At 32.6% G+C, this 18,103-nt stretch overlaps 4 protein-coding genes and 1 long non-coding RNA gene across 8 annotated transcripts in view; 2 read left to right on the top strand and 3 right to left on the bottom strand.

The window, feature by feature from the left end:
* Nucleotides 1–18,103, top strand: part of LOC125870523 (uncharacterized) — a 225,067-nt gene that overhangs the window by 82,122 nt on the left and 124,842 nt on the right. The gene's annotated exons all lie outside the window — the stretch shown is intronic.
* On the top strand, nt 602–3,076 carry LOC125870522 (COMPASS-like H3K4 histone methylase component WDR5B). 3 transcript variants are annotated; one of them, XR_007446904.1, is made up of 4 exons: nt 602–1,346; nt 2,079–2,384; nt 2,563–2,661; nt 2,780–3,076. XR_007446904.1 is itself a non-coding variant. In XM_049550978.1 (3 exons), exons 1-2 carry the CDS (start codon nt 690–692, stop codon nt 2,364–2,366), a joined length of 945 nt encoding a protein of 314 aa, XP_049406935.1. In that variant the 5' UTR covers nt 602–689; the 3' UTR covers nt 2,367–2,384; nt 2,780–3,076. The 3 variants fall into 3 exon arrangements, 1 of the variants encoding a protein (XP_049406935.1); XR_007446903.1 differs by having other exon boundaries at nt 2,079–2,476; XM_049550978.1 differs by lacking the exon at nt 2,563–2,661.
* Nucleotides 3,004–9,142, bottom strand: LOC125870532 (uncharacterized). Of its 2 annotated transcripts, none has more exons than XM_049550988.1 (3): nt 8,741–9,141; nt 5,017–5,158; nt 3,004–3,324 (listed from the first exon to the last, which is right to left on the bottom strand). In XM_049550988.1, exons 1-3 carry the CDS (start codon nt 9,049–9,051, stop codon nt 3,241–3,243), a joined length of 537 nt encoding a protein of 178 aa, XP_049406945.1. In that variant the 5' UTR covers nt 9,052–9,141; the 3' UTR covers nt 3,004–3,240. The 2 variants fall into 2 exon arrangements, with proteins under 2 accessions (XP_049406945.1, XP_049406946.1); XM_049550989.1 differs by having other exon boundaries at nt 3,261–3,371; nt 8,741–9,142.
* On the bottom strand, nt 10,452–11,528 carry LOC125869603 (uncharacterized). The gene has a single exon (XM_049550074.1). The coding sequence runs from the start codon at nt 11,526–11,528 to the stop codon at nt 10,452–10,454; it is 1,077 nt and encodes a 358-aa protein (XP_049406031.1).
* The window catches only part of LOC125870543 (uncharacterized), a 4,694-nt gene continuing 3,261 nt past the window's right edge, over nt 16,671–18,103 (bottom strand). Inside the window, exon 3 of the long non-coding RNA XR_007446906.1 lies at nt 16,671–16,730. This is a non-coding gene — a long non-coding RNA (uncharacterized LOC125870543). The remainder of the gene's footprint in view (nt 16,731–18,103) is intronic.

Here is an 18,103-nt window from a genome sequence, read left to right as displayed (position 1 = left end):
AAAAAGAAATTTAGAATATTGTATATCCTTTAACTTAGAATTTTCTTTAACTAAATCCTAGTTAGTGTATATTTCAAAATAGCATGCTTTTATTTAGAATAATTCTAGGTATGACTAATAATTAATTCTAAATCACGTAAAATTTTACAAATATAGTATCAATAAAAAAGTCTATTTGAGTAACATACCTTCTTCTACCATAGGTTTTCTTCTAATTATTTTGGTTTTTGGTTTTAAGTTGTTTTCTTTTAGTTATTTTTTTTAAAATTATACAAAATTAACAATTGACGATGTCCCTTTTAATAATTTAATCGTGTTTTCACTTTCAGTTGAAAATTTTTGATCAAAAAATTGGACGATTCAACCATATTGTTGCCGGAATAAAGTAGCCAAAAAACCAAAGATTTATCTCTTTCTTAATTATACAACATTATTTAACGTTTAAATCCATTGAATAAGGTTCAAGTCTTTTTAAATATATTTTTTAATAAATTTGTTTCTCTTATACGTGTAATTTTATTGATTAACGTTGAAATACAGTTGTACACGTATACTAAATTAGTATAATATATATAGATTTTCCTACTCGTTAGTCGTAAATAACAAATCTGTGCTTTATCTGTGTAAAAACACGAGTTGAGGCCGAGGGATTGCGTAGTGGTGCAGCCGCGGCCGGAGTCCGAATTCCGATGGCGAACAACAACAATCAACCGACGACTCCACCTTACCTTCCCTACCGCCAGAAAAAAGTTCTCACCGGACACACAAGCGCCGTCTCTTGCGTGAAGTTCGCCAATAATGGACAACTCTTCGCTTCCGCCTCCTTGGACAAAACCTTAATCGTCTGGTCCGCCCAAACCCTAACTCAGCTTTCACGTCTCGTCGGCCATTCCGAAGGCGTCTCCGACCTATCATGGTCGTCTGATTCAAGTTACATATGTTCCGCCTCGGACGATCGTACGCTCCGTATATGGGATGCACGCACAGCTGAGTCAGTCAAAACTCTCCGGGGACATACTGGCTTTGTATTCTGCGTTAATTTCAATCATCAGTCCAATCTCATAGTTTCGGGTTCGTTTGATGAGACTTTCCGGGTCTGGGATGTGAAAACGGGCAAGCCAATCCACGCGATTAGGGCACATTCGATGCCAGTTACTTCGGTTCATTTCAACAAAGATGGGTCGTTGATTGTTTCGGGTAGTCATGATGGGTCTTGTAAGATATGGGATATGGCTTCTGGAGCTTGCCTCAAGACTCTTATTGATGATAAGGTTCCAGCAGTTTCCTTCGCCAAGTTTTCACCTAATGGCAAGTTTATTCTTGTTGCCACCCTAGATAATACTCTTGTAAGTATTCAGAAATATTTACTATTTCTAGTGTGTATATCATTTATCATTATCTGAAGTTGATATGTTGGGCTCAAAGGAAATGGCTTTTTGTGATAAAAATCGAACAGCAGTTCAATGTGGACTGGGGCTTAGTTAAGAACAGAACATAAACAGAAGCAAAGAATTCAATCAACTTGTTTCATTTAAGGCATTGTTGCTTTTCTTACACTTACATTAGGTTTTGGACAAGTGTGAGATTTAGAGAACTCATAGGTTTAGATGATCTCTAATGCGCAACAGAAAAACACAAAGTAATTACAAGTATTGGATTAAAATGGATACGAATGAAGTACTATTTTGATGTAGTATCTGTTCTGTTTTTAGTATATTTTTGTCATGCTTTCTTTAGCATTTTGTCTTGGCTTCTTCTTGTTTTTTTTTTCCAACTGTTTTGTATTGCTTTTACTTGAGTCAAGGGTCTATCAGAAACAACGTTAAGGGTTAGGTCTGAATACGCATTACCTGTGATTAGGTATGTTATTTTTATATAGCAAGTCCAAGCTAGTTTGGGATTTGATTCATTGTTATTGGTTTAGTATTTAACAACTCAAAAAATTCAGTGCCTTTTGAAGCACCATTTCATGATACATTTCCTTTTAAGCATGGAAAACATGACTTGATTCAATTATATCACTTCCCCTGCACGACTGACTTGTAACTTGGGCTTTTTGTGATTGTCCCCGAGTACAGAAGCTATGGAACTATTCTAGTGGAAAATTCATAAAAAGTTACGCAGGCCATGTGAACAGAGTGTACTGCATAACTTCTACATTTTCAGTCACGAATGGGAAGTATATTGTGAGTGGCTCAGAGGATCAATGTGTCTACGTATGGGATTTGCAAGGGAAAAATTTGCTGCAGAAATTTGAAGGGCATACTGATACCGTCATTTCAGTTTGTTGCCACCCCGTAGAAAACATGATTCTCTCAGCTGGACTAAATAATGACAGGACAGTGAGGGTTTGGGTCCAAGACTAATGAATATCCTCAACTGTGGTAGGTTCATTCTATCCTACAAATACACAATCTTAGCGTACTTAAGATTCATATTAACTTTGGAGATTGGAACATCAGAATTTTATTAACATGTGAGTTTTTAGTAACAAGAAGTGCTTAAATCACATGCCATTTGTATACTTTTCACTTGTTAACTTTGGCTTTTCCCAATATCTAGGCAACCTTCAAATCCAAAGTGGTCCTTTTTTCTGGTAGATTGAGTTGAATGTAATGGAAAGAGTCATCCATTCGGTTGCGCTCTTATTCTTCTTTCTATGTAAGCATAACAATTTTACACAAAAGATGGAGAATGTAAAATTCTATAGTTCCATTTCTCTGAAGGTCCATAATTCAAGATTTTTCCAGCTATCTCACATGGTTTACTTGATTTATAGGTTTTTGCCCAACGATGTTCGCTTGCATTAGCTACTATGTGTAATTTGGCTGTCGCAGAGGGGCGAACAGATGGCAATGAGTCCTGTGTGTTTATGAATAGTGCAGTTATCTGCATACTCTGGAAGTTGATGCCAGAAGATTTTGCGTTATCAAGTTACAAAAAGCTGGCTACTGTATTTTATTTTTTATATGTGAGAAACTAGATGGTGCCATTCCTCCAGCATACTGAGGATACGCATTTATTAAAGTAGAGAAGTTAAAATATATGAATAGAATGTGTTGTTTTCTTTTATTCATACGAAGAGTTCTCCAGGGGTCTGACATTTACAGCAAGTACAAAAATTTAAGCTACCTTGATCTCCCTATTGGGTCCTTAGACTCGCAGTTTTAAAATGCAAACATTGTGAAATGAATCTACGTCTCCTTCGGTATGCACGCAGCGTTGTTCCTGCTCCGTCCGTTACTGGCTTTTCCTCTCTCCATATGTATCTTCTAGACCGTTTGTCACCCTCTTTCTTCTCTCCTCAATCATATCTGAATATGCCTGTGGAGTATTAACAATCAATTCAGAGCTACTGCTTCCAACTTTATCTTAAAGGTGTGTGTTGCCAGCAGACAATCCCATCGAGAATAAAAAATCTAGAGGCTAAAGTTTACGGGCCACTTAATTAGCAACATATCCTTAGAAACTCAAAACAACTCAGCAAGTCTGTACTGCCTCTTGGTTAGGGTATATAGCAAAAGTGTTCGACTACAATTAAAAACTGCATGAAATGACACCTCCACTTTATCTACTAAAGATTGGTCATAGCAACTGCAGTTTGTTCGATGAAAACCTTGTTCGTAATCACATACTAAACACGGCTGAACTATAAACATATAGATCAAATTCATCCCCACCCTGCTCCACCTAACAGAATATTGTTGCCCAAGAGGCGTCCACCTAACATTACTAGTGTATCTTCTAGACCGTTTATCACACTCTTTCTTCTCTCTGCAATCATGTCTGAATATGCCTGCAGAGCAGTAACAATTAACCCAGTGCTACTGCTTTCACCTTTACATGATAAAGGAGCGTTGCCAGTAAAGTATTTTAAAGGAAAAAAGATCCTGGAGGCTAAAAACTATTGGTCATTTAAGTAGAAACATCTCCTTGGAAGCTCAAAGTAACTTAATATATCTGTACTGCCGCAGGCTGGCTTTATAGAATTGGTTAGGGCTATAGCAAAGGTGTCGACTGCAATTGAAAACCAAATGACACCTCCGCTTTCTCCACTTAAGCAGATAAGTGATCTTACAGTGCCAAAATTCAAAAGTAACCACTTACAAGTATCACAGATAGTGTAAGATTTATTCACTGCAACTTTGTTCAAAGAAACTTAATTTGTCATCACATTGCTGCAAACAACAATCCCCACACTGCTCTTAACAGAATATTGTTGCCCAAACACATCTCCAAATTTATTGACCCTCACCTCGGAAAAGATATTGAGAAAGACATCAGAGGATGCGGAAGTATGTTATTGAACAAACGTGAAGATCCATTTACTTGCTACCTCATAGTGGGTGCATTTAAATATTCAGATCTCTTTTCCTTTTCGGTAGCAATTCAAGATTAGCCGCTGCACAGCTTTGCAGCATATATCCAATACCAATTATATCACGAACAAATGTAAAATCCTTCAGATCGGTGTAGAGAAATGTGGAAGGATCAGATATTGAATCGTATTTTAGTCCACAGGAATAGAAAAGCAATATCTTTTTTTCTTTAGAACAATGGTTCCAGGTCAGCTTGCACACATCTTGGCTAGTCCATTAGATGCATGCTACCTTACCAGGTAACTGTCCACTGAATCTTAGGCAGACCGAAAGAAATTACCTAGTGTTTCTGTCTCTACTAGGATTTTAATCCTGGTTTCCCATGGCCTTTCCATTTCATTTACCAGTAGGTCACACCCTTGGGTGCAAGTTGAGAGTAGCAATATTAGGAAGTTGGGCTCACTTTATCATTAAAGGGTTTAAATTACTACTGTAATTGGGTAACATAAACTACAGAGATGACAACCTACACTAATCCTTGTTCACAGTACTTCCAAGTATAGGGCAATGATTAGAGAAAAAGCATCAATGAATTTGGTGCATTTAGCAAATTAGCTCATGTACCATGAACCCATACCATGATTAGAGAAAAAGCATCAAATCTGGTATTAGATAATACAAACTAAAAATGGTTTACCTTGGGGTAAGAATAAAGAAAGATGTACCACCATGCCGCAATTGTAGTCATCACTACTGCAGTGGCTACAGCCGAGTGCAGAATCAGCCAGCTCAAGCTAATTATCACTGTTCCAGTAAGAGTTATTGTCCAAGGTTGACACCTACTATGAAAAGAGTACTTAAAATTTGCAGAAAGCATTGTAGCTGCAGAGAACTCTGATCATTCACCAAATTCATTGGAATTAAACATGTGAAAGTGCAGATGAAGGGGAGAAAATATAATATCTAGTCCTAGTGGAACAAACAACAAAAGGTTCCATGTTCAATTGCATTGTTGTCAAAGGCTCGATTAAACCCAAAGATTAGATGTCAAAAGGTTGAGTGCCATGTCTTGCTTAGGCAGCGTTCAGTTCAGGCGCTTAGGCCCTAAGATGTGTACATCTGATACACACATAATGTATATATATATCTTCAATAAATATTATAAATTTTATTTTTTTTCTTTATTTACGCCTTCCTTTATCAAAGCACATACTTTCTTAGCCTTTTTGTGCTTGGAGTCCCAACCTATCTCAGTGCTTCTTAGTAGTAGCTTTTCACCTTTGATAATCCTGTTGTAGTAGCTGATGTAAACGATGGGAGTGCATGTTTGTTTACTCACTACCTTCCATTTGACCTATAGCCACAAGGAGGAGGGAATGCAGTTGATGGATGTGCATTCCCACCGAGTAAAAATTATAATCTGCCTCCTTCAATGGCAAAACTTGTAGAATGTTATTATCACTGCTCACTCACGTTCAGCTGAGAATCAATTTGGCTAGCAAAAACAGTTTATATAACGGGGTTCCCAGCAGAGACTTAAGTTGGTACAAAGCATACCCTGTTAATTCAACAACAGCAGCAACAGTAACAATAACGACATACCCAGTGTAGTTCCACAAAGTAGGGTCAGGGGAGGCTAGAGTTTATGCAGACCTTACCCCTAACTCAGAGGTAGAGAGGTTGTTTCTGACCCTCGACTAAAGAAAACAGTCCAGAAAGAGAATAAACAGAAGTGAAAGCATCACAAAGTATATTGAACAGTAACTACAACAAAATAATACGATAATCAAAGTACAAGAAACATCATGTTGGATATTGATTTGGATCATGGGTCACCCATGTAGATTGATCCGATCCGACCCATTTGAAAGAGTGAATACCAAAGGAGGTTATGTAGGAAGTTATTCAATTTCCTAAATAAAATTACAACACAAAGATTAAAAAGTGGAAACTTGAAAAGTTTTTTGATTGATAGTTTTTCTAAGGAGGTGTTTGGATTGACTTTTTTTAAGTGGCTTATATAAGTTAAAAGTCAAAAGTTAACTTTTGGCTTTTTTGTTGTACTTTTCAGCTTGAAAAAAGTGCTTAAAAACACTTTTTTGTGTTATTCAAACACTTCCAAAACCAAAAATAGCTTAAAAGCCAAAAGCCACTAAAAAATAAGTTGATCCAAACACCCACCAAGTCCTCTCTTATATATATCTTCTCTATCAAAAGAGCTAAAGAGCGTGAAGAAGAAAAAATTCTCCTTTTACTAAACAGAAACACACAATAACATTAGGACATCTAGTTTGTAGAATCAAAACTTAGTTTCCAAGTTATTCAAAGAAAAATTGGGGTGATTCTTTTGGTAGCAAGATTAACGATTTCCACTCTGATTTTAAGGTACACGATTCATTGTTCTTGCTCCTTATTTATCTGATAATGGTATCAGGGACCTTGTCATGTCCAATAGTGTCATATGCCTTCTTTCAACAACATCAATTTGTTGAGGTGTATGAGGAAAAGTTAATTGTCTAACAATGCCCTTTTCAGCACATAATTCTTCAAACTATTTTGACAAATATTCACGATCTTTATCAATTCTTAAATACTTCTATCTAATTGATTCTCAACTTCATTTGTGTATCTTTTGAAGCATTCTAACTCGTTTCAAATCCATTTTACATGAATAATATATCAAGGAAAGCCCTAAACAAGGAGAATCTGAAAAAATAAGTTTCATGCCAAAAATTCGAAACGAGTTATTTCCAGAAAGCATATTATAGCAGCCTGCATTGATTCCTCACATTTTGGTTGCCTCTATGAATTTTCGAAGTGGACTGAAAGTTTTGTCAATTTTTCTGAAAAAGTGCTACTGTAATTTAACATATGGGAATTATTCGTATGAAATTTTAGCATGAAACTTATATTTTCATAATCTTTTAGCATAGGTCTTTGAATTAATATATTATTCATGTAAAACGGATATTTCTTTCAATTCGTGTATGACGTAGATTTTTTTTTTGAATCAGGTAGCATACTCTAATGACGTAGACATTGCTTTCAATTGCTTTTCTCAAGTAAAATTGGCTGCATAATTCATTGTTAGACATTCAGAAATTTATATTTCGACAACAATTTTTTTGTATAATTGTTTCTTAAAATTACACCAAATGTCAATTTTTTAAAACCTTTTAAGATAAGTGCGGTTTTTCGATACACCGAAGAATCGAACTCCTTCCACCGAAAATCAAACCAAAAAATCAAACTTTCGAGAAAAAAAAACGGAAACCAAATCAAAGAACTGGAAAACCAAATTAATTTGGCCCGGTTCGGATTTCCAGTATTAGTGTCCACCCCTAGATAGATTCGAGTAGAAAGGAAAGACAATTAAAATCAAATGATTAACTATATACACAAAGAGCCATTACACTTACCATATAAGTGAAAAGTGTAATTATGCATATAAAGTTAAAATTGAACTCGAGTTCGACTCTTTAGAGGATGAGGGATCGGATAAGTAACTACTAACGTAGTCAATGAAGTACTGAGGGATCAGATAAGTAACTACTAACGTAGTCAATGAAGTACTGAGGGATCGGATAAGTAACTACTAATGTAGTCAATGAAGTACCGAGTATTGCGAGTACTATGATCCTTACGTTAGTAGTGGATCCTTTCCGCATGTGATTGGATTCCTATGTTGAGCAGCGGAAATTGTTGATCTTGCTACCACAAGAATCATCCCAAATCTGCTTTGAATCTCTTGAAAACAAAGTTTTGATTCCACAAACTAGTTGTCCTAATATTATTGGGTATTTGTGTTTAGCAAAACAAGAATATTTTCTTATTCACCCTCTTTTGCTCTTCTGATGGAGAAGATATATATAAAAGAGGACTTAGAAAAACTACCAAATACCAATAGAAAAACTTATCACATTTTCACTTTTTTATCTTTGTGTGGTATTATAGTTATCTTTAGGAAATTGAGTAATTTTCTAGCTAACCTCCTTTGGTATTATCTCTTTCAAAGGAGTCGCATCACATCAGTCCACATGGGTGATCTATGACCCAAATCAATATTCAACATTTCACACTTTGCACATGATGGACTAGACCGAAGCTGGCACCACACTAGTAACACACACAATTCAAATCACAAATAGTTTGTGCGACTTGCAAGCGCCAACAAGTACAATATTTTGCAACCTTTTGAGATTTTACAAAATCGTTGTTCTTGCTCCTATCCAACACATCATATAGTAATAAGTTCAAAGAACAGGAAACTACATAAACAATAATTCTGCTACTAGTATGGGTGGATAGCAATTAGCAAACACAAAGCACCACTACGTGCTAACTCCATACATTCGAACAATGAGGGAATCGATAAACAAAGGCAAATGCAAAACATAAAAAGGGGGAAAAAAAGGAATTACCAGGAGGGTTTGGTGTCCCAGACAGAATCATACTCTAGGGAAAGATAATTGAGATAGCTATCCATATCTTCAACGACTCCGTTTTCGTCGAAGAACGCCGACTCTTTTGGGTCATTGGAATTGATTCCACGAACTGTACTAGTCCTTGTACGTTTAGAAAATTTGTGAGAGGAAAGGAAAGTAATTGACGGAAGTTTCGACACGAACTCAAAATCGGAAAGTTGAGGACAAGCGACGCGGCGGTGGACCGGCGGTGTAGGGCAAAGCAGCGGCAGTAGAACGGAGGAGGAGAGACTCTGAGTTGCTATCATCCTTTTGTTTCCTCAGCTTTATCCAATTCCGACAAAATCGTGTATTTTACTATTTGGGTTTGCCCCCAAATTTTACCTGTTATGGCGCTTCCATTTTGGTGGAAGTACTTTTTCGTGTTTATAAAATGATTGAAATACTTACCGATATTTATAATAAAGTATACTCCCTCCGTCCCTATTTACTTGTCCATATTTCCTTTTTTGGTTGTCCCTATTTANCCAAATTTTACCTGTTATGGCGCTTCCATTTTGGTGGAAGTACTTTTTCGTGTTTTTTATAAAATGATTGAAATACTTACCGATATTTATAATAAAGTATATTAATATAAAATTATTGAAATACTTATTTGCCTCTGATATCTATAATAAAGTATATTAATATATCAAACTTAACTACTTAAGTAATGAAATCAGGTAAAGATTTATAATAATTAATTTTTAAATTTTATTTACCAATGAATTTCTGAATATGAGGATTACTATTAAGCTTTTAGAGAAAAAAATAGCGGATCTCAGGATAAATCATCAAAAGTATTATTTGATACATTTCTATTGTAATTTGAATATTTTATAGCAGTGAAAGGATAATGCAAGAACTTAGTGGCCGTTTGACCTATAGTATTATTATTTTTTGGAGTTTAATTTTGAAAATCACGTTTGATCATAAAAATTCTGAAGTTGAATTCTGGAATTTGAAAAAAAAAACACATAAAAAATTGTTCACTTTTTTCACTCTAAAACACTCGCAAAAATTGAAAAACAATTCTAAAAACACAACTTCAATTTTCAAATACAATTTATCAAATTAGAAACAATAGTTATTATTTTCAAATTTCTCAATTTTCATGGCGAAAGACCTATTTTATTTCCTTCGCGGGTGAGAATGAATTATTAGGACTTTAACCCACTTTAGAACTAACCACCAAGGCAACTGGCGTCAAAAAGGCCATATAGTGCAAATATCAATATTAATGATGTATGCTCAATTCTTGGACATCATTTTTGGATAGGTTTAAAAGTTGGAATAAGTTAATTAATGCAATAACATGTTTAAGTTGGAAAATGTACGTTTAAAGGCAATTTCAAAAGCTCAATTTTTCAAGTTTCAAGTTTTAATTTCAAAATCTATGATCAAACGGAAGCTTAAGTAATAGTTTGGCTTGGTCACTCACTAACGAAAAAAGCAAGAAGTAAAAGTCAGGATGAACAATCAACAACAAGACAAGAAGAACAAATTGGGCATTATATTTCTGTAAAGAGCAAGTAAAAATCTATACAATAATGTTTTCTCCTCTGTAGAACTAACAAAAAATGCTTCAAAGAACAGTACAGTATAGTAAGGATGATATTTTCTCCTTTACATTGATGTCCCATCATTTCACAGTAGCAATAATATTTCTTCATTGACCTAAGGATCCATCTGAAATTCTTATGGATACATCAGCAGAGCGATCATGAAGATGAATACGCGGAAATGGCGTTGAGAGTCCATGAACCACAATCCTTTTATTGTAAACAAGATCATAATTCTTGACTTTAACATAATTGATCCTCATTGGAACCAAAGGACCATTGCCACCTGCAGTAGTCACCACCAATTTCCCCTCTTTGTCCATTGTCATCAGCTCTGTATTAGGAGCCAATTCCGCCAACTCCGACGCCATTAACAACCTATTAGGTACAATATGAAACCCAAGATTTGCTACATACTCATGCCCAATTCCAATACCAAATATAGACAAATCATCCATTGCAAAAACAGTCATCGATTTCAAATCCGCTAATTCAGGGTACTTAACCCTCATAGCAAGTGCCACCAAAGTATAACCACCAATACGCAAACGACCCATTACATCTTTTAACATCAAGCGCGTGGCAGCAAACGCTGCCGTAGGTGGCGGAAGAAACGGGAAGGATAAAGTAGTCATACTCTCAATTCTGCAAGAAATTGAAGAAAGATGAGAGACATACCCCTGTATACCGTGAACAATGAAGAACCCATTGTTGTAGATATCCGGTTTAGTAATTTCCACCCCATTAACGAACACTTCCTTTGAGGAATTTCCGGATCGAGATGGGGTAATCGTGAGACATCGAGTTGGGGCTAAAGTTTCAATCTTGGTACCAAATGCTAAACTCCGGAGGAAGTGAAACGAGTAGAGACCAAGAACAGAGTGTTCTTGAAGAAGAAGGGGAATGGAACAAGAAGGGCAAGTGAGGAGGGAGGAATCAGTAGGGGCAAAAATGGTAAGTGGGAAATTAACGGTGGAGATGGAGGAATTGAGAGAAGCATCAGCGAGGTCATTGAATCCAAGATTTGAGAGAATGACTGCCAACGGAAGTGGTGATGGAGATGGAGACAGAGATGAAGTTTGCAGAAGGTGACGACGAGATTCTGATGTTGAACAGAACATTGGGTTTGCAGTGCAGATGAAAATGGAAATGAGGAAGATGAAGAGATTAACAGTGGACGCCATTGATGAATTCTTGAAAGCTCAATGGGTTTTTCTTAGAGAGAGTATTTTGGGGATTTGTGAAGGGAAAAACGGTTGACGGAGCGGTTATATATTATAGTATTTACCGGCAGTTCAATTTGCTTAATGAGAGATTTTCAGTTCAGTTTGTAATCTGTTAATTTTTCTCCCTCCCTAAGAAGAAGACGAGATTTTCTATTTGCAGATGAATATGTTTCCAACTTTCTATTTGTTTTTTTAAAATTAGAAAAAAAAGAAATCATTTGAGAAAAAAACATAATAATTTAAGTTTTATAAATTGTTCGTGTAAAAATAATATATATGTCCTACAACAGGATTTTAGAGATAAGTTTTTTTTTTTTTTGAAATTTTGAAACAAGGAATTGTATGGGTTTTCACGGTTTAAATAAAAAACTATCCAAATTGAAAAATCTACAAAATAGATTAAATAACTTGATTTTTATTCTATTTTAGATTTTTAAAAATTGACAATATTTGATTTAGTTTTGGTTTTTTTTCAAAAAATAATGATGATAATTAACAGGTATAATATATACAAAAAAAATATTTTTTTAATTTTCCTAAATCCGAAACCAAATAAAAAAATCCAACAAAATAACTTATTTTTCCTTTATTTCTTCCCATTCTGCTTAGGCTCCCCTCCATTACATTTCCCTTCATTTCATCAAGTACACATCTAGATAAGAGACATGTGTATTATTTAATTATTAAATGTCAAGATTATATTGCATTAACTAATATCATAACCATAGTTAAGTGAATAAGTTTTAAAAAAATATCCTCTCTAAATTTAGTAAAAATAATTAATTCTTCTCAATTTTTGGTATCCATATATTTATATAATTAATTTTACTTTATATTTTTATAATTAAATATTAAAATTATTGAACATGAACTTAACAACGTTTAATTTGTTTAGCCTAACAGTAGTCTCACAAAATTTTTTGCCTTTTTCTTTTATTTTTTTTAAAAAAGAATATTTTGATTTTGGATACTTTCACATTTGTAATTCAAACACATTTTTTACTTCCCAATTTTATTATATGATTTCTATCATCAATGATAATTCTTTCTTTTATTTTTTAAATTTCTCAACATAATATTTCAAGAATAAATTTGTAGCACAGGAAGCAATTAAATAATGTACAATATTAATATTTGAATATAGAAATATAAAATGAAATCAAAGGGTTCCAAGATTTGTAGGAATTATTTTTCTTACCAAAGTTAAGAAATTATTTTTTCAAAACCTATTCACTTGACTATGATTATGAAACTACTTAATGTAATATAATCTTGGCTTTTTACAATTAAATAGTACACATGTCTTTCATCCAAATGCATACTTGATGAAATGGAGGGGAGCCAAATCCATTTACGATGTGGTAACTTCAAATTCTTCGGTGCTTTAGTAAAAAGATTTAATGCTTAAAAATGATATGGCCCGTGTAATAAACACAAAGGAAACTTATTTGGTTACTTTTGTCACGTCAACATTTCAGATGCCATTTATTCCATTATAAATTGTTTAGGGGTAATAGGATTGTAGTCAGGCTTAGGTGTGTCGTTGAGATTTTAGATATAGTTTGAAGGGGTATTTATATATTATCTCGATTTTTTACATTGTAACAATAAAAACATATTTAATATAATTTTATAAGTGGAGTTTAGGAAGGATAATGTATATGCCGTTTTACTCCTATTCTGAGAAGGTGGAGAGTTTGTTTCATATAAATCCTCAGCACCTCAAGCAAAGCACAACAAAAATCAAGTATGTAAAGCAAATACAATAGTGAAAATTCATAATGGAAACAATGGAGAGGAGAACACTTGTAACACATCGCAAATTCTATGCTAAGGATTCAAACCATTCATAGTGAGCATATTTAATTGAACCGGGTGATATCCTACTTGTAAACGTGTGTTAAGGTTAATTCATAAGTGTGTAAGGTGTATCAGATGTGGTTTAAGGTCATAAGGGATCTCTAATACCAAGCCAAGTTCTAAACATTTCTATCGGCTAAGTTTTCACATGAATCCATATAAGGTCGACTTCAATCGACCATATCTCTTAGAATATGAAGAGTTAGGCGACCCATATCTTATCAAATTAAAGTTTTATGAGTTTTCTTTTCAACACCGTCAAATTTGCATCAACCGACTTCAGAGTAAAAAGTTATGACTAATTTGCTAGAGTCGCTTTAACCTAGCAGATGTTCCGCGATCGCTTTGCGATTCAGAGAGAAAACAAACCTCACTCTCAACTTGAATAAAAAAATTAGGGTATTTTTGTCCTAAAAACCTTTGGGGAGTTATCTAAATAACCTTAATCATATAGAAAATCAGTTTTCCATAATCAAACTCTCTCATTCATTCCTAAATTCCTACGCTCAAGAACTTCAAGAAACACCAAGGTTAGGGTTCATCTTCCAAAATTCTTCTTCAAACCTTTTTACTCTCTATATAATCTATAACTTTCAAAAGTAAATCATACTTGAGGGGTTTTGGTAAGTAAAAATCTATTTCAGCTTGAAAAATCTTATCTATCACTTTCCTCATTTGAATGTACTATTAAAGCAATGATTGGGAATACAAATTTCATATCACGCCTCTGCTTGTCTAACACATATTGTTGTTAAAAATCAATCCATCTCCGGCATCTGCCACAAAACAAAATAAATAATAATATAATTAAGTTATTTATACTGACAACTAAATATATCAGTATATAACTTAATTATATCGTTATTTGTTTTGTTTTGTGACAGATGCATGAAATGGATGGATTTGCAGCAACAATATGTATTAGGAAAGTAGAGGTGCGATATAAAATTCATATTTCCTCATGGCTTTAACAGTGCATTCGAATGAGGAAGTGATAAATAAGATTCTCAAGCTAAAATTGATTCTTACTTATCAAAATCCGTCAAGTCGATTTGCTTTTGAAAGCTATAGATTATATAGCAAATAGAAATGCTCAAAAGATTATAGAAAAGTCTTTATTTCATTGAGTCAAGTGGAAATAAACCAATAAATTAGGAAAAGAAAGTTATTTCAATTGATAATTTTATACTATCTTTACCAGATCCAATAAGAAGATTCAATGAAATGAAATACATATTTGTTACCACTACCTAAAAAATTTCACTTATATGTTAAATGTAAAATATTACTTACAAAGAATTAATTTCTATTATTTATTTAAAATAATTTTCCAACAAAAAATTATTTAATTGAAATAATAATAATATGAAAAAAGATACCATAATATATACTTATAATTAGGAAAACAATTAATTAGGAATACTATGTTTTAATAAATACTTCATCAATTGTGTTAGTTGTCTATATTCTCTTTTACATATTCATTTCTTTCTATTTGTGCTGATGTGACACTTATTTGGACGAAGACAATGTTCATATTTATTGAAAAACTAGTGAACTTAGACGCGCTTCACACTATTATAATAGCTCGTTAAATTCACCGAACAATTTTTTAGAATAGTGTAGTTCTTAAAATATTCTAAATATTTTTTGTAGTATTATCTAAATGACTAAATATTTCAGGTTTCAAATTTTAATTAAGTTTATTATCAATACTTTAGTTTTATATGTTTCATAATTTTAAATCGCTTAAAGAGTGTTTACCTTTTGAAAATATTTTTTACATCGCTAAAATTACTCCTTATTTTTGTAACGAAAAGAGAATTTGATTCAAGCAATATATCAAAATAAAAGCTTATTTAATATATAAGTTTTTACAAAAACATGTTTTTCTTGGATATTTATTTGTGTTCCTTTAAGCGGAGAGTTAAATTTCTACGATTTCATCCAATATAAAAGTAAAATTATATATTGTGTTTATATCAAATAAATTAATGTTAAAAACTTGTTAAAATCATGAAATTAATATATATTCAATAAATATACAAATATTATAGAAGCGATTTATTATCTTTCCTCACTATTTCTATATATTTTTTCATCATCCTTCCTTTTTCTCTTTATATTCTGCCTAAAATAGGTTCAAATATTGAAAAACACTACTTCAACTTACGTACAGAAACTCAATAACAATGCAAATGAAACAAAATGGTATATCATAAAATTAAAAAGTAATACTTTTTATGATTTCCATAATTTTAACGTTATTATTATTTGGTATAAATCTCCTCTATTGATATTAAATTTTTAAAAATAGTTATCAAATACTTTTAAAAGGCAAAAATCAAATAAATATGGGTTGCTTTGATGACCTTTCTAATAGATGCATTTAGTTCTATTTTTAAAAATAATAACTAATTAATAAGCATTTGCATATTTCTATTGAGAACGTTATTGCACTTAAAATGTGAAATATGACAAAAAAAAAAAGTGTAATTAGACTTTATTACATTTGATTGCTACATTTAATTGGGTTCTATGAGATTAATTTCATTTTCTAAACGTTTTTGTTAATTTACTCAAGTAATTGATGGGATTATTGTTTGAAAAACATTTCATGATATAAATATAGTAAATAATAAACGTTTTCTACACATTCAATGTAAGGATAAAACTTACCCGCATCGGATGTATACTGAATCAATTTTTTTTTCCATTGTCCTTCCCGCATTCTCAGCTCCTATAATTAGAAATACTGTTATTTTTTTCTGAAGGAGGAAATATTGTGTGAATTAACTTCGAAGAATGTTGCATGAAAAATATCCTTAAAATTCTAAATTTTCATTCGTTCCATAATCATGACCATTTTTTTTTTTGAAAAGTTTCAAGTTTTCGATTAATAACTACAAAAATAAAATAATAAAACACTAAGAAATTATGATAAATAATAACCACAAACTTCACCTGATTTTGACAAACTCTTCTCAATGTTCTGTAAAAATGATATTGCAATATACGAATAATCTCAAAATTTCCTGCAAAAATGAAGCAAAAGTTAAACACATGTCTCATTAATAAAAACAACTACATATTGATCTTTACATATTATTAGTATTTAATGAATGTGAATTTCTTTTTCATTATTTAGCATATATTTATTGATGAAAATTCAAATAAAATGAAACACTAAAATTTAAAAGTAATAAAAAGGGGAGATAAAAATAAAAAATAAATTACATACCTTCTAAATTTTTCTCTTTGTAACTGCTAAAAAGTTATCCTCAAACCTGAAATTTCGCACTTGAAAAGTATTATAATTAGTTCTTCGAGAGTAACCTTTATGAAAGTCAAAGAAAGAACTATCTACCTTAAAGGAGGCTTAAAAAAAATCCAAAAAGGTGATGTTGTAGCCATCACCTAATTAACTTTTTTGCTTCTTCATGAAAATGAGTACATGTTGGATAGTTGAAGAAGTAGTGAAAAAGAGTACATGTTGGACAATCTTAGAGATGCTTTAGAGGAAAGAAATGCAATGTTATTTTGGTGTGATTCAATTAGGTGTCACAAAATTGCACATTAAACAATTGAGAATTATTACAGCTTAAAAGGTATGAGAGTTATGGGTATTAATACTAATTAAGTGTAGAAGTTAGGAAAATGAACATGTGTAAGTTATATATATGACTTTTCAAAATAATTTAATAATAATAATAATAATAATAATAATTTAGAAAAATGAAAGAAAAAGGAGAAAAAAAAAATATGATTCTAGATCAAAGAAGCATACCACATCATATATAGGATTGGAATCAATTAATTTACTCAAAAAATTATTACATGTCTGAAATATTATAAATATGTCTTTTACCAATCACAAAAAAAAAAAAGGAAAATTACAGAAATATTTAGTTCCAATCATTTCAATGAAAAATACATTACCATACATGAAAATTTACTTACACTCTTAAATATACTACTACTATCAAACTAATACACTAAGAATTTTATCAATAATATTCTTATATAAACAAAATTCTTAAATAAATAAAAATAGTTCTCTTATCTCATTAATATACATAATGAAGAGGAATGTTATGTCAACCATTCAGAGTTATACCCCAAAAAAGAGACAGGAGATGTCACACCCCAAAACCGGATGTGATAGCACATGCCCAAACCCCACCAGACACGTTGGCCTAACACCCAAAAACCCGACGATACAGAATTAATAAAACAAGAATAAGATAGCAAGATAAGCGGAAGTCTTTAAATAAACTCAACATAACCCCAGAATTGGTTGTCATATGTACAAACCTCTAATATAGAATCTGAATAAAATATACAAGTCTCATAGTAAAGTTCTAGAATAGAACAGAACAGTAAAAATAGATAACTTGAGGGCACGTCTGGAATGAACCGCTACCTCTCAAGTAAGTCTGGAAGCTCTAATCTGAAGATGAGTAAAAAGTCGGATCTGATAGAGCTGTCGACCTACACAACTGTGTAGAAGCAAGGGTGAGTACCAAAAGCAACAGGTACTCGCAAGTAACACTAAACTAAGCTAAACTAGCAGCTACAAACAACTCCTTTCAATCCCAACCGAACCACCGAAACTTCATTCTAACAGCGAACCAACAACCTATACTACACAATTCATAATCAACAGATATATC

The sequence above is a fragment of the Solanum stenotomum genome, chromosome 7, assembly GCF_019186545.1.
Source record: "Solanum stenotomum isolate F172 chromosome 7, ASM1918654v1, whole genome shotgun sequence".
Classification (NCBI taxonomy): Eukaryota; Viridiplantae; Streptophyta; class Magnoliopsida; order Solanales; family Solanaceae; genus Solanum; species Solanum stenotomum.
Note: the sequence above shows the minus strand (reverse complement) of the source record. Positions and strands in the feature narration are given on the sequence as shown.